The sequence below is a fragment of the Talpa occidentalis genome, unplaced genomic scaffold (genome assembly GCF_014898055.3).
Source record: "Talpa occidentalis isolate TD23 unplaced genomic scaffold, MPIMG_talOcc4v2.1 talOcc4.8, whole genome shotgun sequence".
NCBI classification, from domain to species: domain Eukaryota; kingdom Metazoa; phylum Chordata; class Mammalia; order Eulipotyphla; family Talpidae; genus Talpa; species Talpa occidentalis.
The window spans coordinates 4,595,066-4,615,495 of NW_023605194.1; the positions used below are offsets into that span (position 1 = coordinate 4,595,066).

General features: G+C 59.8%; 1 protein-coding gene across 1 annotated transcript; it reads right to left on the bottom strand.

Moving 5' to 3' along the window:
* Positions 1–933: 933 nt before the first annotated feature.
* On the bottom strand, positions 934–19,977 carry GPR26 (G protein-coupled receptor 26). The gene is made up of 3 exons (XM_037497324.1): positions 19,280–19,977; positions 9,998–10,111; positions 934–1,204 (listed from the first exon to the last, which is right to left on the bottom strand). Exons 1-3 carry the CDS (start codon positions 19,945–19,947, stop codon positions 976–978), a joined length of 1,011 nt encoding a protein of 336 aa, XP_037353221.1. The 5' UTR covers positions 19,948–19,977; the 3' UTR covers positions 934–975.
* Between the last annotated feature and the right edge of the window lie 453 nt (positions 19,978–20,430).

Here is a 20,430-nt window from a genome sequence, read left to right on the forward strand (position 1 = left end):
GGATATGGCGCACTCCAGCGCCCTAAAATCAAAGCTAACCCCTGCAAAGCTCAGTTCTCATCCAGTCACCTCAGAGGAGGTGCCGGACAAGATGTGCAGTGAAGGCAGGACACTTCCTGCCAATGCAGGCCACAGGTGTGTGTGTGGGGGGGGGGGTGTGCAGCCAGGCACCTTCTCCTGCCTCTCCTTGGCTCCAGCCCTGATGGTGTGTAAACCAGAAGGTGACTTCAAGGTCAGACTTCCAAGAACGCTTGTACATTCGCACATGGACCTGCCTGTCCAAACCATTTTCATGCTAAGCTTGTCCATACACACGATGTCAGCTTTGGGAGGGGTGGGGAACAGGACAAAAGTAGAATCCAATATAACCATTTCTAAGACAACGGGTCGGCAACAACTGGGCAGCTGCTAGTCGTTAAACATTCTGCCCGAGGATGCTGGCCCGGGAGTCCCCGCTGCGCGGTCTCCTTAGTGCCAGCTTAATGTTGGGGTTCGAGCAGCCACTGTGACCACGTGGAACAGACCAGCCAGGCCAGGTGTGACGGGACACACGGCCTCGCCAGCCTCCCTGGCAGCTGAGTGACGTCCCTGGAAGAAAGGCCACCGCTCTCTTCAGTATGGTGCCCGAAGTCCAGGGTCCAGGGGGGAGCAGCCAGGAGGCCCCCATGCTCCCCAACCTGCCACCAGCACTGCGTCCCTGATCAAGACAGCACAGAGTGTCATCCCGGGAGCCTCTGGTGGGTCAAGGACCTCATCGGAGCTTCTCAGGAGGAATAGCCAGAGCGTGCCCCGCGATGGTTCACAGGGACAGTCCAGCCTCTGCCTGGAGGGGCCGGGAAGCAGGCTTCACAGTTCACCAGCCGGGGGCCCACCTCTGGGCGTGCCAGGTGGGCGGCGTACCCGGGAGCCCCCAGCCCGCCCTCCCCTCTTCTCACCAGCTGTCTCTCTCCAAACCCTCCAGCAGGAGCGGGGGCTTCACTCAGACACCGGCAGAATGTTCTGGCTGTGGGAGTCCCCTGTGAGGCCTGAGGAGTGGAGGGAGCGCCGGTGCAGGATCCGGTTCAGAATCTCTTTGCAGCTTTTGCGGTACTGGTGTCGCAGCAGGGAGTACACGAAGGGGTCGGAGGCGGCCTTGCTGTAGGCCAAACACTTGGACAGCACCCCCCAGTGGGAGCTGATGGGCACTGAGGACAGCTCCACCAGCCTGCGGAGAGAGGAAGGTCTTGACAGGAGCACGGCCCCATCCCCACCCCCACCCGGCTTCCGGGCCAAGCCTGTTTCCCCAGAGGCCTTCAGTAACCATGACAACCACCACCATCTACCACCACAGCAATCCTGACAATGGACATTTCACCAGGCACTTGTATTCTGGGTCCTGTGCTAAGTACTTTGCACCAGGGATTTCCTGGAGAGCTCCGTGGGCGGTGGTCTCATCACCTTACCTGTCAGGAAGTGGATGTCCAAGGACGATAAGTAATCTGCCCAAGGTCGCTCCGCCAGTCAACTATAGAGGCAGGATTTGAACCCAGATCTGTCTGACTCTGGAAACCACCCGTCTAAGAAATGGGCTCACAGCTAGTTGTCCTGGCCTGAGGCTCCCCCTCTGCTGCTGACCTGCGTGTGACCCAGGACAAGACGGCCCCCGACCATGGGCCTGCACATTGTACGTGAGAAACGAGGCGTTGAGCAGGTCGTGACTACGGTCGCTGCAACTACGAGGGCCCGGTCCTGTGCTTCAAGCCCTGGCTCTGCCCTCTGCGGGGTGCCTGCGAGGAAGGGCTGACTGTGGTGTGGTGAGCATGCTGCAAACTCGAAGTATGACTTCCATCGGGAAGAGTCTGCTGCCGAGGAAGGCCTCCTCCCAGAGCTGGATTCGGGTGACCCTGGACAATAGCAATAGGTGGGGACCCTCCAGGTGACCTTTGGTCTTTGGGAGGGGGTGGGGGCAAGTGCTGACTTTGGGTCAAAGGGGCATGATTCTCGGCATCCTTCTGGTACCAGACACAGCCCCATTCAATGGTGCCAGTGCCAAGCCATGGTAGTCAAAGCCCCACGCTGTGTGATTGGCATCCACCCCAAGTCAAGCCACGTATTCAGGTCTCCAGCACCCCTGGCCATACCGGGCCATATTCACATTAACCTGAGTAGGAATGACACACAGAGCTGGGAGACAGCTTAGAGGTCATAAGCCACGTTCTCCTTGTCTGCTGTCACATAAGGAAACCGAGGCCCGGCAGGGGGTTGGGGGTGGTTCCCAGCACCACACAGCAAGTCAGCAGGGAGAGAAAGTCCAGCTTCCCTGTGCCCTGACCGGGCACTGGCCCCTGTATTCTCCCTGCAGGAGAGGCACATGGCCCCATGGTGGGTGGGCTATCCCAGAGGAGCCTGGTACAGAGAGGATGGAGCCTCCCTGGATCTCACTCAGCTCGGGCAGAGCCTCGGCCAGCGCTCATGTGTCCCTTGAAGGCTTCCTTGGGCTGAGGTTTGAGAGCATAAGCCCAGGGAGAAGAGGAGGGGCTTGGGGTCTCCACGGCAGGCCCCTCTTCCAGGAGGTCCTTCATGAAACCCTGCTGGGGCCCCGGACACGGCTTCCCACTGCCAGCACCCACCGGCCCCTGCCCTCTGCCCTGTGCTTGCCCTGGGGAGCCTGAGTGGAGGCCCAGAAGGGGTCACACCCGAGAAGTCTCTGCTATTAAATCTATTCTGGGACGTGATGAATTTAAGGGGACAACTCCTCCTCCCAAATTTAGCTTTCACACCTAATAATAACAATGACTCGCTGAATGCCAACACGTCGCTGTTATGTGAAGCCAAATTGCTTTTCCAAAACGTCTCGCCGCCCGTGCGCTGCTAAGCTCTGTCTTCACATGTGCGCTTCCCTGAGAGGATTTATGGAAAGAGCCAAATATCTTCAAGCCATTAAGCGAGATCAAAATGATTGTTTTGCAGTTTCTGTAGATTTCACAAAATAAAATTTCACTACTTAGATAATTAAGAGGTGAAGTCTATCGCATCTCTAGCCCAGAGATTTCATGGACAGTCTGGACTCCCCTGGCTCAGGGTCAATGAGCCCAGCTGTGTCTCCTTCGCCGACTACCCCACACGCACGCTCTCTGACCCTGCAGCACGCGCAGGGGGATGCCGTTACTCCCATTTTACAGATGAGGAGTTGGAGGGGCTTCTCCGCAGCAACGCAGTGCCACCCAGGTCCTGACCAGGGCTGCCAGGGTGCCCTGGTCCCTGCCAGTCCCTGCCAGTGCCCAGACCTTTGTCACTCGCCCTTGTCCATGGTACAATAGGCTTCTGTTTTGAGAAGCGCCTTGGGAGAGAGATGCCTCGAGGGGGAACCTGCCTGACACTGCTTCAGACGGGCTGCCAGGCCAGGCGGCAGCTGGGGTGCCCCTTCATGTTTAGATGCGGCCAGCTGAGCCCTGCCCACCTTTCCCAGGTGCACAGGCCCTCAGCCCTCTTGCGTCCGCTGTGGCCAGCAATGCCCCGTCCCAGCTCTGGCAGTGCCAAGTCCCCACACGTTGAAGGGGACTCAGAGGGGGCCAGGATTCCCAGAATGCCGCAACTGCTACCTTGTGCTTCCAGGCCTGGGCAGCGTTTGGATGGCCACATTCCCTTCCAGAGGACCACGGAGGGAGAGGCTCCAGCCCACCTGTCCTGCTGAGTCTAGCTCTGCTCCCCCAGGCCCTCCCTGCTCGCATGGGGCACTGGTGTGACCAGCCCCGGGCAGGCATTCTGTCTAATGGGGCGCCACACTGGTGGTGTGGTTTGCTGGGCTCCGCTGCCCTGCCCCAGCCCAGCTCTGAGCCAGGAGCCCTGCACTTAGGGGTTGGGGTTCATGAGGCGGGACTCTATTTCCTTTCGCCAGAGCCCTGTTGTGGCTGCATTGCAGCCCCTGGATTCATATGCTGGACTCCTACCTCCCCATCTCAGAGCAGGACTTACTGGGAATAGGCTCTCTGCACAGTAAAGACAAGGTCTGCGTGAATGGGGCCACAGCGTGCTGCTGTCGTGAAAGGGGAAGCGCGGAGCAGATGTGCTCTGGGGCGGCCAGCTGTGTACCTTTCTGACTCAGGCTGAGACAGAGCAGGCTACCCCCGCATCTCCGCTGGCCTGGCCCCACCTCTGCACCCCTTTGCTCTGAGGTTTGTTACGGGGAGTGCCCTGGAAGGCCCTTCCTTTCTGGTGGCAGGGAGCCCTCTGACCTGGGGCCCTGGCAGGCCCCTGCTTCGTTCGGCTTCTCAGCAGAGGCCTGAGGAGGCCAAGAAGCTGGGCCCCTTGCCACCCCTCACCCTCAGGGACCTCTCGCCCCCACCCAGCAGCCTGCACTCCGAGTCTCTGGAGGGAGGAAGCAGCGCACTCCTAGAGCTCGAGGCATTCTCTGAACCTCTGAAGAAAATGATGTCTCGCCCTGCTGGCAGTGAGCCCCCGAGGAAACAGTCCTGGGGTGAACACAGGATGGGCCATACCAGCCGTCCTACACCCCGTGTCTCCCCTGGTCCCACGGGGGCGTGGGCCTGACAACCGCTTCACACACACCTCAAGCGCCCGCGCCGAGCTCTCCGATGTACCGGCGCCTCCGGCGTGAGCTGTCCCGAGGCCACGCGGGCCGGAGGTGGAAGAAGCAGGAGTTGAGCCCTGGGCTGCGGACACCAGCATCCAAGTCCCTTCCCAGTGCGGGCTGCCGTCCCCCTCCTGGACCCGGCTCCCAGGCACAGGCCAGGTCCTGGCCCAGCTCCGAAGTGAAAGTGGGGCCTTCTGCTTCCAACTCCTGTGCCAGCACCAGCTCTCTCCCCTCTCCAGCTCCCTCCCCCTCACACACACACACACACACACACACACCGTGCATCAAATATCACCTGGGCCACCCAACATTCTTTGGGAAGCCTGCCCGATGTGTCCCAAGACTTCCAGAGAACTCAGTCTCCGTATTTGAAAACCTGCGGGTGGTAAGCTGGCTCTTCACAGGTCCGTGAACGATAGAATGGAAAAGACACTTTTATTAATAGACGATGAACACGGAGAGCCACCTGCCCATTAAGCTCCTCTGCCATCCCCATCATTCCATGACTTCAAAGTCACCATAATGATGCTGCCAGGTCCCCCAGACGCCTCAGAGCCTTGCTCCGATGATCTGGGACAACCACAGTCACTTGTAAGCTGCGGCGGAGATGACAGCCTCACACATGCTTGTAGATGTGTGAATTTTAATTCAGAAAATGCTTAATGAGAGTTTTGGAGGAGAAGCTGAGGCTGGTCTCATCAGACCCTGCTCTGAAACACTCTGGAATTCACCAGATGTGCCCCAGGGCCTGGGGACAGGGGAGCCCGCGGTTGTGTGAACAGAAGGCAGCGGCTTCTCTTGAGTGAGGGGGAGGCTTCCAAACACGGCTCCCGCAGCCGCCAGGTGACCGCGCCAGCTGCAGGTGAGGCCCTCCGTGATGGTGCCTCTGGGGGGCTGTCTCTCTCAGGGGACTTGTCCAGAGCCAGCGCTGTGCCCCTCCTGCTCTCACAGTTGCCGGCGGCAGTGGGGAGCGAGCCCAATGCCAAGCTGGCACGCCTGGAGAGAAGGACCCCCGCCCCTACCCCAGGCATCTGGACCCATGTCTGGGCTGACGCTAAGATGCTTGCGTGAGAAGCCGTATCAAAGCCCGGCAGATGGCATCTTCGCATTCCCGGGGCTGCCCCGCCCTGCTTTGGGGGTGTGACGGGACCCTGAGGTTGCACCACCCACAGCAAGCTCGACGCCACTCTCCACCCATGACTGCGCCCGGCACTGCTCACCTGCCCTTGGGCACCCCATCTCCCCTCTCTGCACCTCTGGGGGATGAGGACCCCAGCACCTACCTGGCAGGAGAGCTGAGCAGGTCTCCAGCCCCTTCCCAGGTGTGCCCAGGTGTCCACGAGGGACAGGGTAGGTGGAAAGATTCCATGCCCTCCGACAAGAGAAGCCAGAACAGCTATCGCGAGCTTTGGGTGGCTCGTGACCCAGGAATGAGGCTTCACTGTCTGAGAAGGTGGCCAGGCAGAGGCCAGCAGAGGGGGACAGGGGAGGGGCCCATACAGCCAGCGGGATCTGCAGCAGCTGTGACCGTGGAGCCTTCCTCTTCCCCGGTTTGCTGAAGCTGCAGCTCCCCATGTTCCCAGGGGCCCTGAGGCTCCCCCACACTCCTGACATGCCTCCACTCCTGAGGCTCAAACCAGGGGGGTAGCTGCAGGGCGGGCTGCCTGCTAGACGCAGGATGGGGGTGTAGGATGTTGGTTTCTGCGCTGACAGCTCGATGAGAGGTTTAAATGACACTCCAGCAACTTGGGCTCAATCATCCTGGAAGCTGTCACCTTCCGTGCTGAGTGGGCACCAAGTGCCACCCCGCATCCTCCTGGGGGAAGCAGGAGGCTTCCTGCTCTCAGCTCAGGGGACCTGCAGAGCCGCACGGTGTACACGGGGCACCCTCAGCCCATGGGGCCAGGCAGTCCGGCCTGGCTGAGTCAGTAGCTGGCCCAGGGGAGGCTGGACCCTGGCCCTGCCTCAGCTTCCTCATCCTGAAGGTGAGGAGATCACCCCGGTGCAGAGGGTGTACAGCGTCAGGCACAGAGTAGGGCCTTAGAGGGTTAAAGAAGAAAGGAGATTCCTGAACAAAAGGGCCAGAGCGTGTCCTTTCTCTGAACCCGTAAGATCAGCCTGGGGTCGCCCCGGGGGCTTTGCCTCTCCTTTCCACGGGCAGGAAGCGGGCAGTGAGCTGCCTCCGCAGAGGCTGTCAAGGGGCTCAGGCTGCCGGCCCCCTGTGCCTTACTAGCCGGATGACCCTGTGCAAACCCTGCCCCGCTGAGCCTCAGTTTCCCCATCTGCAAGTGCAGTTCACACACTTGCCTGGCCCACCTCTTGGGGGCGCCGTAAGGTCCAGAAGACAATGTGAGCAAGTTAATGTGTCCTGGGAGGCAGGACCACGGCAGTTTAATTCTATATTTAATTTTATATTTTATTCTATATTTTATTTAATCTACTATATCCAAGATAGCACCATTCCACACCAGAACTGCCAAGATTATTCATTACAATTATATATAATTAGTAACTTTTAATAATATATGTACTTTTTGTCATGCGAAGTCTTAGAAATCCAGTTATATTTCAACTCTGCAACACAGCTCGAGGTGCACGGGTGATGTTCAAGTGCCCCAAAGCCACCGGGGCGAGGCCTCCATGGGGCAGGGGCTCTAGGCCTCCTGGGGTCCCTCCTGCTTGGATTGTCCCCCTGCTTAGCCAGACCACTTCACAAGCCTGGACCATGAGCTCAGCGGGGGGGGGGGGAGCTCGCTCCTGCTTGGCACCCTCATGCCCCCGTCCCTATTGGCTCATGTGGCTGCTCCTTCCAGGTCCGAGGGCAGTGACTGCCTAGCCCCCCTCAGCAGGGAGGTCCTGGACCACCTCACGGGCCCGCACCTCCTCTGCAGTGTCTCTTTTATGCTCTGCCTAGAACAGGTGCTAGAGAGATGTGTGCTGAAGTGAGGGTGTGTGTGTTCCATGACGTTTGCTAAGGATGGCGCCTTCCTGTCTCTGAGAAAGCCGGATAGGAGCTGGCGGCCTCTGTTGGGGGGGGCAGCCCCCCAGATCCGTGCTCCGGATTTAAGGGCTTTACTGGGTATAGCTCTTTCTCCTCAGTAAGTTGCCATCCGTCCCCATAAATGCCAAATGTTTTTAAAAACTCAAAATACATCAACTCCATTTGGAGGGAACATAATTGAGTTATGAATTGACCATCAATTTTACTGAAACATTATTTTCTGGGTACCATGAGCGGGAACCAAGCTAGCATCAGAAAAAAAGGAAAATTTTGCCGGGAAATGAGATTAAGCCAGAGAAAAAATCCAATAGCTTAAAGGTGGAGCCTATTACCTATTCTCCTCTGAGGATTCAGTTCTCATTCGCCCACAGGTCCCCTTTTCTGTGCCTCTGAGGGGGGTGTGGCTGTGTGCCTCCCTTCCAGGGTATTCACCTCAAGCACCAGCCGGACCTGGGTCAGGCACTGCGGGGGGATGCTGATCACAGACGTCACCTGCACCCGCATGTCCTACAGACTCAAGACCCTTCAGCCTCACACCGCCCTGACAGGCAGGCTCTGCTGGCTTCTGGCCTACAGATAAGAGGCTGGGGACCCGGAGAAGGTGAAGCCACTGGCCCGAGGTCACACAGCAGGAGGAGGAGAGCTGGTCAGACCCCAGGGCACACTCCACAGCCCCTGCTGATAACCACGCTGCTGTGTGCCCTCAGACAGCAGTGGGGGTTCCCGCCTCTGTCCCTGCACCTGGGCTTAGTGACCCTTGGAAACCCTGATCACACAGGGTGGCTGGGTGTGGTGTATCTGGACCAGGGATTTCCAGCCAGAGGAAACTCCAGTCCCCAGGGAATATTTAGCAAAGTCTGGAGACATTTTCAATTGTCCGAAACGGGGATCGGGTGGAGGGGGTGCTACTGTGGGTACTGGGTAGAAGACGGGGGATCTGCTACCATCCTACAATGCAGAGCAGCCCCTCCAGGGAGAAAGATCCCACACAAAATGTCAAGGTCTGGTGGAAAGTTCTAGAAGGAAGACTTGATGATTGTACACTTTCCTATGTTTAAAGCAGGCCCACTGGATCTCTCCAGAGGAAACGGGGTGCCACAGAAAAGAGAGGAAGATTCTCCAGGTGGAACATCTGGAAAGGAGAAGATGGAGTTGTGGGGAAGCTAAGCTGAAGCTCAGTGTAGAGACGGACATGGAGATGTCCACGGGGGCTCCTCCGGGGGGGGGGCTGCAAGCCCACTCCAGGGGGCAGTGAGGTGGGGTCCCTGCCAGCTGAGGATGCTGGGGGTGCTGGGGTGATGGGCGGTGCCCTTCCCCATCTCTCTCTCTCTCTCTCTCTCTTTCTCTCTCTCTCTCACACACACACACACACACACACACTCACCCCTGCACAGATCCTTCTTTCTAGGCTCGACATCTGCTCCCAGCAAGACATCCAAGTCCCTTTTTATTATCCACTGCCCAGCTAAGGCATTCTGGACACAGACTCTGGGGTTTTTTTCTTCTCCCTCCAGTCCACCTCGCTGACCGAGAGGTATCCTTTTCTGGCTAACACGTGGGTGAGATGCTGTCGCTCGAGGAAGCTGGCTTTTGGAAGGCACAGCCCTGAGCCAGCACGGGATCTTGATGGATGGGAGAGGTGATGGGGATCCGGAGGGGCGGGTCAAGCCCACACTGCCTGCTCTAGCGGTGGAAGTCCCCAGGCCCTGGGGCAGGACACAGAGCGTGCTCCCTGCTCCCTGTGCAGATGGCCTGTGGCCCTTGTAGCTGACCAGTGTCCAGGCAGGGGCTGCCCCACCAGGGGGCTGGCCTCCACCAGCATTAGGACACATGCCACAGCAGATGCTTTTCTGTCTTTTCTCCCTTTTTCTTTTCTTTGGGGCCTTCTGAGGGGTGGGGCCCAGGATAAAGGGTTAAATGATATGATTGGGAATTCAAGCAGGAGTTTTTTTGCAAGGAATTCTCAGTCTAACCCCAAAGCTTTCCAGGTTAAAGAGATAAAGCATGAGCCCTCCTTCTCACCAAATGGCCAAGTCCACCTGAGAACAGGTGAGGCTGGGCCTCCCTAGTGGCACAGGGGTTGCGTCTCAGCACTATCAAGCTATCGCCAGCCACTGTGACAGGAGTTCAAACCCCGGCCAGGGAGCTGACCCACATGAAGCGCAGACCTCTCCTGCCTCCCCGCTGCTCCCCTCAACAGTGTATTTCAGTCAATCTGCCTGTTCTACTCCCCACTCTGTCTCTGGTGAATCCTCTCACCCTCCACATCTCTGGCCTATACCCCACTCTGAACTACACCCCAGTTCTTGTATGCATTAATGCACAAAAATAAATCTTAAAAAAAATGGTGAGGCTGGCACTACCCAAGATCACATGGGCCCTGCTTTGAGCCCTCACCCCCGCGCGCACCGCGGTCAGCTCACCTGGTGATCACGTATGGGGCGAAGCACACGAGGAAGGTGCCTATGAAGGTGCTGATCTTCTTGGTGGCGCGCTGCCTCCTCCTCTTCTGCTCCTCCAGACAGCGCTCCCGCACGCTGCAGGAAGGGGAGAGGGTGACGCTCATCCCAGGTCACAGCAAGCTGCCGCTTGTGGTCACAGCAGAGACCTCAAGTCTAGGAACTGGGCCAGAGAGGCCCTAGGGCAGGTCCTGGCTGCATGTGTGACCTTGGGCCCTGGTGACATCGCTAAGCCTCAGGGTCCTCGACTATAAAATGGAGATAGTAATATAATAAAAGGCAGTGGAGTGCTGGTTTGAGAATTAAATGCCTAACACATAGAGGCACAAAACGCGCTTGATGCCCAGAGCACACAAAGCAGTTAGCACAGCGCCCGAGAGCAACTGCACGGGACTCGCCATTAGTAACTGCAGTCTTCACAGATGCCCCCCAAGCGCAGCCCCGAGCCCACACTCCCTAACTTGTCTAAGTCTGATCTCCACAGTTGATCCTTCTGGGTGCATTTAACCGGCTGGGTGGGCTTTCCCCGCCAGGTAAGTTTCTACCTGCCCTGCTTTACAATGAAAACCACAAGCTCGATGGAGCCACAATGATTTGCCCAGTGGGTAAGTGGAGGCAAGATTTGAACCCAGTCCAGGGGATTCAGCGCTGGCCCATCTGCCCCGGGACGGCCTGGTCTCTGCAGGAGCAGGGTGGCCTGGGCCTGCTCTCCCCCACACTCCCAGCCTGCTTCATCCATCGCAGCCTCGGCCTACCGGGGCCAGAGACACCACATTCTGAGGTGGCTGCAGAAGCCACTTGATTCCTTCAGAGACCAAGCTGGGCAAAGCCAACTGGTGCCAAGTCCCTGGGGGATGCACGTTCTAGGAGGGACTTGGGAGCTTGAGCCTGTGCCTCTCCCCACACCCCATTCCTGACCCCGCTGTGCTCTGGGGCTTTTCAAGAACAGACATCTCCTGCCAGCTGAGTCAGCTTCTTGCCGCCCATTTCCCGCCACCTTGGGGTCAGACGTGGTCTGTCGTGGTCCTTTGGACAAGGAAGGGCGCTGGCCAGAAGCTTCCCCTGCTCCACGCAGAGGCCGGCGTGGATGCCGTTCCCGCTGTCCACTTGCACGATACATCATTTCGAAAATGAATAGGAAGGAAGATTAAGGACAGAGTAGCTCAGGAAGTGGCAGAACCAGGCCTGGGCGAAGGTGCCTGGCTCCAAGCATCAGCCGGTTGGTTGAGTGAAGACCAGGAGTGGCCACTGCTCGTGGGCAGACACGCAGCCTGCCATGCCGGGGCGCCCCCGCTCCCTTCCGCCAGAACCACCATCTTAACACTCAACCGAAGCGCCTCCTCATCAGATTTTCCATTGCAGACGGACAATTCCATGCTCGCGTGGGCTGAAGCCCCTGCATTTTGTGCGGCATCCCCCCTGGGCTTGAGCCTTCCCGCCTCGGGGAGAGCTGGGCACCGTGGCGCGAGCTGGGCACAAACACGTCGTGCTGCAGAAGTGCTCGTGACTAGTATTGCTAACTCCTAACAACAACTAATCCTAACAAGAGCCATTTTTCTTGGGTCTTTACTATGGACCGTCTAGATACTGTGGTGGGAGTCACAAACCCGACTTTATTTAATACTCACTACATCGCTACAAGCTGAAAACTGACTCACTGGCCGGGTGACCCCAGCTCCTCGTCCTGGCCCTGCTCCTCCTGGCTCTGCTCCTGCTCATCTTTTCTTGCTGACAAAACCAGAAAACCAGGCAAAACCAGCTGAGACCAAGACGGAGGAGAAGTAAGACAAGGCCAAGCCGCAGCCTCGTTGCCACGGTGAGAAGATGCCCCCAGCGCAGGACGGACCCGCCAGGACCGCGCTGGGAAGACAATGGACATGATTGCAGGTCCCGGAATCCCTGCCCGTTTCTCTGGAATCCCGCAGGCCCTTCCTTGGTCCTCCCCACAGCGGCGCCTGCCCCTCCCCAGTTTGGGAGAGGCCCTTGGGACAGGTTTGCCGACTCCTGATTAAACCTGATTTCCTTCCACCAGCCACTGTCTCTTGAGTTTGGGTTTATGAGGAGCAACCAGCAAGGCCCAAACTCCAGCAACAGTGTCATGAAGCTCTTTGTTTATTTCAGATGAGACCGAAGCACAAAGGAGTAACTTGCTCGAGATCACACAGCTGCTGAGTGACGGCGGCAGGGTAACCAGTGTGTCCCTGGGTGGAGTGCCGGGGACTGTCCCAGTTTTAAAATGGAAAGTCCAGGGGCCTCCCTGGTGGCGCAGTGGGTTGAGCGCAGCGCTGTGAAGCTGTCAGCAGCCTCTGCAGCGCGGGTTCAATTCCCAGCCTGTCAGGGAGATTCCCACATGGAGTGGCAGACCTTTCCTGTTGCGCCCGCTGCTCCCCTCAGCAGTGTATTTTGGTCATCTGCCTGTTCTGTTCCCCGCTCTGTCTCTGGTGAATCCTCTCACTCTCCTGTGCCTCTGGCCTGTACCCCAGCTCTTGTATAAAAATAAATAAATCTTTAAAAAAATAATAAAATGGAAAGTCCAGCATTTGGGAACCTCTCATCACTCCCACCTCGGGCAAGCTGGGGCAGCCGGTCACTAGGTGATGACGGGCCCAAACTCCAGGACTTTGGATGACTCCAAAGGCCAGAGAGCCCTGACTCGCCACATCATCACATGCTCCTAGAAGGGCACCAGGCACCATCACCCCAGCCGGGGCAGGCGCTGGAGGGCAGCTGCCAAAGTCCTCACAGCAAAAGAAGTCTTCAGTCTGCTCACTTTGCACGGGCACCTGCTCTGCTGCAGAGTTTTCTATCCACATCCCCTGGCTCTGTGCTCAGGGCACGAGTAGGCATAGGGAGAAAGCTTGTCCCTGCCCTGTGGTCTGGGAGCCCTGAGGACTCAATCATCTTGGTTTAGAGATAGTCTTGATTTTAGAACTGCAAGTCTCGCATCCTAGGAGCCCTTTCCATTCCTGGCACCCCAGGGCACCCCGGGCATAGCATGCTTGTATGTTCCTTACAGCACAGGACTGTTTTAATATTAAAGATTCTCAGCACAGTTGATATGTGACATGCTGGAGACTTGGGGCATGAGCCAGGTGTCCCCGCCATCATGGGACACCCCCCAGGAGAGGAGAAGAATATCTGGGCACCCCCTTAAAAATGAGCCCCAAATTCATATGAATGACTCATGCAGGTGGCACCAGAAGCTGGTGGCTGGTCCCTCCTCCAACCTTGACCCTGACAATGTCTACTCCTCAGATCCTGTTGGACAACCTGGTGAGTAAGTGAGCTCTGCCTTAGGTGTCCATCCCAGCTCTGTCCTCACAGCTGTGTGGCCTCGGGGAAGTCACTCAACCTCTCTGAATTGGCTCCTCATCTACCCAAGGGGGATTTCATAACAGCTGTCACTGGAGCTACCACTACTGCAGAGGCAGAAATGACTCAGCTACCAAGCTCTCAAGGAGGGAGGTGCTGCCTCAGCCCCCCTCCCTCCAGGAAGAACCTGGGTCCCTGCAGAGGGGCTGCGAGGCCAGCCATTTCCCCCGGAGCAACAGCCCCCTCACCCCGCCCCCCAGATGGTCTTTCCCCAAACACATGGGCCCTGCGGAGTATTGAAAGCAGATGCCGGTGAAAGCGTTAGCGGCCTTCCACAGGATGAGCAGGGGCATGTCCTGTCTCTAAAGAACGAAATGGACACTGTGGAAGCCAGAATGGTCAAGGTCACTCCCCTTCTCTCTAAAAACCTATGGGGAATTAATTTCATTTGTTCCTGCGAAGCTCTGTGCAGTAAGGAAAATTAAACAGCAAGCGCTCTGCAGAGACATTTCTTTGGGAGCTCGCAGAAGCTCGTCTCACACCCAGAAAACACCTAATATGTGGTATAAATTAATAAGCCACCATTTACGAAATCTTAGGAAAATTAAAACTCAATCATTATGTTAAAGCGAATGCCTTAAAAGGGATGATAGCAGAAATCTGTTCTAAATTACATTTCCTAAGCGAGCCTTACAAACCTGGAAGCTCAGACCAAAAAAGCCTCTCCAGGTGTTGGGCAGGAAGCCTCCCACCGGCCTGGAGCTCAGCGCGTGGCACCAGAGCCAGACCTCCGGGTTCAAATCCAGGCTGCCCCACGTCATTGCTGTGTGGCCTTACGCAAGTTACATAACCACTCTGTGCATCGTGTGCTCATTTCAAAGTGAGGGCAATAAGAATACTGTGCCATGGGGTTCTATGGGAATGATGAACATCTGAACATCTGACAAGCAGCAGGCCAGCGCCTGACTCAGAAGCGCTCAGTGCCGCGCAGGATTATTCACCACGTGCTGCCCAACAACTGGCCTCTTTCAGCATTACCCCAAACCACAGGGCTCCTGCCCTGCAAGAGTTCCCTGTCTGTCCTGTGCATTTATGGGAAGGAGAGGGGAGGGGTGGGCGAGGAGCAGGGAGGGAGGGAGGGATAGGGAAGGGAGAGGCGCAACCAAGGGCAGTGCCAGGGCAAGTCTGAGCTTGAGTCTGGGTCCTTAGCTGGCTCTGGGATCCTCTCTGGGCCTACGGGCACCTGGTGGAGGCATTTCCTGGTTTTAATGGCATCTGGCATGGGTGGGTGTCGGGGTGGGTGTATGCCCAGGGCCTGGTCATGTGTCTGCCCTGGGCCAGGCTGGCCGGACTCTGTATCATGTGTAATACAGCCACAGGCCAGAGGGTGGCGCCCCAGCCATGCTCTGGATCTAGTTCATACACCGGGAAACCGAGGCTCGAGACGGGGAGAGTGGGGTGCAGGTGGAGCTGGCACTGGGTAACTCTGGTGCTCTGACTCAGGGACCAGCTGGTTCCTTCCCTGCTCTCCTCCAAAAGCAAAGACTGGATCCTTCTCTCTGCCCTCCCAGTGGTGTGAGGGCTCAGCCTCTGGATCTGGCAGGTGAAAGAGGATTCGGCCCGAATGAGGAAGGCAGGGGAGGCCCCGGCCCCGGGGGCAGCGCCACCCTTCCGCTGCTATTGGCTTCATGTGGGAACAGGACAGGAGCAGTGCACCTGCTCCCGGGGTGACATAATGAGCAACACAACCATGTCACACTCGCTGCTACTTCCCCTTCATAGCTGTGCCAAAAGGAGCCCCTTGCTTAGGCTACTTATTTGCAGGCGAGGGTCAGAGATTGATGCCATGCCCGAGCTCCCCCAGGGGGGTCAGAACAGAGCCACAAGTCCTCACTTTTCATGTCTCCCAGCTCGATGATCTGGGGTGTTTCCCCCTGGCCCTGCTGCCTCCCAGGGATTCTCTGACGGAGGGCCAGCTGGGTTCAGCTACAGAAACACATTCTCCAGCTATTTCTGGGCCCGGCAGTGGAGACTGGCATCCTCGGGCTCCTCACAGAGCCCACAGTGTACAGGCCAGAGGCTCAAAGTCCCCCCAAGGTGACCCGGCCAGAGTGGAAGCAAGTGGGGGAGCAGAGAGGCTCCCAGAACTGTGACCCGGTGAGGAGCCTCCTGGAGCCCAAGGAAGAGGCTGCCCACCACTGACACGAGGAGGGAGAGATGGCCCCAGTGGGCTTCAGTAAGGGCAGAGGCATGGAGAGTGTGGAAACAGCCGAGACGTCACCAGCCCAGGCAGCCCCAGCCCTCTCCATGCCCGACACGTGTGGTTTGGGTCTCCAAGGATCCCGAGGACTGGTCAGCCTGGAGCCGGAGGGGCCATTTGTTCTCTCACATGTGGAGGCATGAAACAAAACACAAGGGAGCAAGTGGACAGTGCTTGAGAAGAGCTGGGATCTGGGGGTCAGGACATGGGCCCAGGGGTCCTGCTCCTGGGCCCTGGACATTGAGGGGCACACCCTTCGCTTCCTAGAATAAAAAGTACACAGGGCTAAGAGGTGGCCTCCCAGAGCCCCCGCCTCCAGTCTGGAGCACGTTCTAGGGCCTGGACTGGGGATTCCTGACCTCTTTCGGGGCCAGGTGAGGGGTCTCCCCAGGTACAGCCTGCGGACGGTGCCACCTGCATGCAGGGCAGGAGGCCTGAGGGTGCCTCCTGTGCACGAGCTGTGGGTGCACAACCTGCAGGTGCTGTGGCATGCAGGGGAGGCCCCTCGCATGCAGGGACAGCCTGGGGGGTGGCGGGTAGGGCCGTGTGTCTGGGACCCACTCACCGCATATATGCCCGGCCCGGTCCATGCAGCCTGAGGAGTCTAAATTGCAATCTGGCCTCATGCAGTGCCCCAAATGCTTGCTTCTCAAGGTAGGAGGGGAGGCCACATTTCACCTGACACGTAACAGCGAGCAAGCTGGGTTTGGAGCTTGCAGGTATTCGTGGCGCCCTCTGTGACCCCCATCTGCACACTGTCCCAGCCGCAAATCTTCGGGCAGGCAAGGGCGTGAGTCATGGCTGGAGCCACACTAGAGATCTGCCACGCTGGGCAAGTGCGCCCCCTTCCCTGAGCCTCCCGAGAGCCTCATCTGTAAGATCAAGGGCACAGTGAGGTCATCTCTGCAGGTCGTCCGTCCGCTGTGCCACCACGCTGACCCCTCCAGGCCGGCGCTGGCCTGCCTCTGGGCCGCGGCCGCAGGATGACGATGCCCCACAACACCTGCCCTGCTGATGTTAACTGTGGTGCAGGTGGTGGCCCTCCGAGAGACTGGGAGCCAGGCCGCCCCATCAATGATGGAGCTCCCCACAGCTGTCCACATCATGGGAGAGCCGAAGGGGTCGGTGGGCACGGGATCTGCCTAGAACTGGCCGTGAGAGGGGCTTGGGGAACAGAACCCAGCAGCTGGAGGACCAGGTGGGTAGTGAAGAGTAGGCTTTCCAAATTGCTTTCCAAATATAGGGCTCAAGAAAGCCCCACAGAAAGGCAGGAGGGGGGACTGACTCTCAGGATTCCTGATTTCATTAGCATGGGGTCCCCGCCCTTGGGGTGGCGCTAGGACTCTGCAGAAAGAGCAGCAGCAGTGGGAAACTCCTGACACACGCCTGGGCCCAGGAGCTCCAAGCAGCTCCCTCTGGACAAGGAGCCAAGAGGCCGTGAGGACACCCAGGGGAAGTCCCTGGGCAGGCTCCCTGGGCTAGATCAAGAAGCCTGGCTTCTGCTGACTCAGGACTGGCACCCCCATGTACCCCGAATCTCAGCAACAAACAGGCTCAGGAGACTTGACTGATCTTCCTGGAGCCTCAGTGCCTAAGGCTTGAGAGCCCTTGGGGGAGCCCCCTGAGAGGGCGCTGATCGGCTGTCAGGAAGCAGGTGCCCTCCTGTGTGGGGCACCCCATCAAGAAAGTGCACTCAGGACAGGTTGTCGCGGGCACCCCTGCTGAGCACCTCCAGTCAGCTCTAGGCCAGAGGGGCAGGTCTGACCTGGCTGGGGCGACCCTGGCCCAGGTGCCCCCCCTCTCCCCAGAGCAGAATGATGCTACTCCTCCGCCCTGCAGGCCCTGTGGCCCTGGGAGCAGGCCCACCCCAAGGCACCCAGACCTGGAGGAGGCCAAGGTCTCCCCTGAGGGGCCTGGAGGCAGGCCAGTTGCCTCACCCCAAGACTCCCGGGGGCTTTCTGTGGGCCTGGGCCGGGGTGGGTGGGAGGCGGCCGGAGTGGAGACGCCCTCCATCCTGAGTGGGCTGAAAAGTGGCCACCGTCCTCCTCCGCGGGGGTTGGAGGAGAGGATGGGTGTGTCCAGGTCTAAATAGGAACTGGTCACTTTCCCGACTCCACTCCTCCGCCGCTGCTAGAGCCACAGCCGAGGAGGCAGGCCAGGGCTCCTGAGTCCCAAAGTCTCGCCCTGCAACCTCTGGGGCCGTCCCAGCCCCAGGGCCGGGGATGCACCTTCTCAGGAGTGGGCCCCCCACACCTGGGATGGGCGGGGCAGCGCTGCTCTGTGGCTGCGGAGCAGGTCCTCAAACGACACCGGAGCAGCCGGGGCACACGGTGAGTCAGCCGTGTCTGCACCAGCGCCAACCATGCCACCCGGGACGTGTGCACACGGAGACCGCGCACGTGGTTTATGGGGAACACATGGGGTCATACTTACGAAGCCCACCCCTGTATACGCCTGCGTGTGCACACTGGGCACTGACGGGCTGCAGTCACTCACGCACATGTGTTGTCATGATTCCAGGAGGAAGATTCTGGACTGGAAGCCTGGGTCCAGCATGAATTCCAGGGACAGAGCACCCACGCTCGCCCGCCCTTCCGCGTGCTCACGCAGTCAAGTTCATGGCTTTGCTTTTCATTGCTCTCAGGCAGGAAGAACTCAGGTTGCTCAGACTGACACCTCGGTCCGTGCTGAGGTGCTTCTCCCGGGGAAGGGGGACATTCACCCCCAGGGACCAAACTAGCTCCCTGTCCCTGGCCTCCCCAAATCCCTGCTCTCTGCCTCACTTTCTGCGTCACCTGGAAGCCGATGGCCCTTGGTCCAGGGTCCCGGGCAGCAGAGGGGCCTGCCTTTCCCTGGGACGATAAAGCAGCGGACCACAGAGACGCCAGCACCGCTTCCCTCCCCACTCTCCTGCTCTCGCACGGAAAGCTGAGGTGAGCTCAGGGCACGCAGCTAGGAATTCCCCTTCTCTCTGAGAACTCCCGGGACGGCAGGTGTCCCTAGGCACCCGCGTCCAGGGGCTGTCCCGGGGAGGGGGCTGCCTTCTTGAGACGCAGCAGCCAAGGGTGGGGAGACGGCCGGCAGGCTGTCCCGGGAGCCTCTGGGGTGACTCCCCTCGGCAGGAGCCTCCGGGCTCCGAGTCTGGGAGGAAAGGGCAGAGACAAGGGACGGGCAGGGAGACGCTTGCAGGAAAGCCTCTGGAGGCAGATGCAGAGAGGACTCCGGGCCCCCAACCCACCCCCAGGCTGGGAGGACAAGAGGCGCCGGTGCAGGCAGCAGAGCACGGGGGAGCCCTGCAGGACCCTGCTGTCTCCACCTGGCGCCGGGACTCATGGGGACACCCTCCAAGCCTTCAGCTGCGAGATCACTCTCTTCCCACATGTGTCAAAGTGAAACTGCAGACAAATAAGTGCAAGACCACCGGAGCGCCCCTCTGAGTTCTACCCGGGTGCTCCACAAAGCATTGACGTTGTTCCACCCACGGCTTTGTGGGGTGGCCTGGCCTGGCCCACGCTGAGCACCTGCTCCCCCCACCCCCAGCTCTCCGAAGGGAAAGGGAGACTCGCAGGAGGGGCCCGGCCGGGCCGCGCGGGCTGCAGCGCGCGGTGGGGACCGGCCCCGCGCGCGCCCTCCCGCGCCCCCCGCGCCCCCGCGCCCCCCGCGCGCGCGCTCACCTGGGGTGGATGTCCACGAGCAGCACGAGCGTCTGCATGGTGATCACGTCGATGCGCTTGCAGTGGAAGCGGGCCACCTTGAGCACCTTGAGGTACGTGCAGCAGAGCACGACGAAGGACAGCAGGAAGCTGAGCGCGTGGAAGGCGCCGGTGAAGACGGCGAAGCGCAGGCGCTCGTCGGGCCGCCGGCTGCACAGCGTGCAGGACGCGTAGAGCTGGTGGAAGCCGAGCCACGACAGGGCGAGCGCGGCGGCCGGGAAGGCGAGCGCGTGCAGCCACGTGTAGGCCACCATGAGCGCCGCGTCGCGGAGGCGCATCTTGGCGCGGTAGCTCAGCGGGAAGACCACGGCCACCCAGCGGTCGATGCTGAGCGCCGCCATGCTGAGCATGGAGTTGGTGGCCAGGAAGGTGTCGAGGAAGGCGGCCAGGCGGCACAGGCGCTCCCCGGCGGGCGGCCGCTGCGCCACGACGCCGGCCAGCGTGAGCGGCATGTTGAGCACGGTGCACAGCAGGTTGCCGCACGTGAGGTTGAGGGTGAAGAGCGCCGGCGCCTGGCGGCGGATGTCGGCGCTGTGCAGGAGGCAGAGCAGCACCAGCGCGTTGGACAGCAGCGAGACGCCCATCGTGCCCACCAGCAGCCCCGCCAGGCCCGCGTCCCACGAGTTCATGGTGCGCGCCCGCCCCGGCGCTCAGGGCGCCCCAGCCGGCGCCGCCATGGCGCAGCCCGCCGCGCGCTCAGCCCCTCGGCGGCGCCGCCGCCCGGAGCGCCCCGGCCCCCGCCGCCATGGCTCCCGGAGGGCGCGCGGCCGCGCCGGTGCCCCGCGCCGCCGTCCGAGCCGGCACCTGGGCGCGCGGCCGCCCCGAGCCCGCGCCACCTCCCGGGCAGGTGCCGCCGGGAGCAGCTCCGAGCGCGCCCAGAGCCCGGTGTGCAGGCGCCCGCGGCCCCCGCGCGGTCCCGGCCGCCCGCCTCACCCCATCCCTCAGCGCCGGCTGGTGCGCCGCGCCCCTGCCGCGCGCTCTGCCTCGCCGCTCTCCCTCTGCTCCGAGCTCTCCCTCCACCTCGCCCTCGCTGCCTCTCTCCCCCTCTCCCCGCTCCCCTCGCGGCCTCGCTCTCCTGCGCTTCTCTCCCACTGCTGTTCTCGTCTCTCCGT

What these genes read in the sequence shown, in the direction of transcription:
- GPR26 (XM_037497324.1), bottom strand. Translation starts at nt 19,947, where the DNA reads ATGAACTCGTGGGACGCGGGCCTGGCGGGGCTGCTGGTGGGCACGATG. An exon ending in CTCGTGGACATCCACCCCAG is followed by an intron (nt 10,112 to 19,279) that starts GTGAGCGCGCGC and finishes CCCTTCCTGCAG; the next exon opens with CGTGCGGGAGCGCTGTCTGG. An exon ending in GCCCCATACGTGATCACCAG is followed by an intron (nt 1,205 to 9,997) that starts GTGAGCTGACCG and finishes CTCTCTCCGCAG; the next exon opens with GCTGGTGGAGCTGTCCTCAG.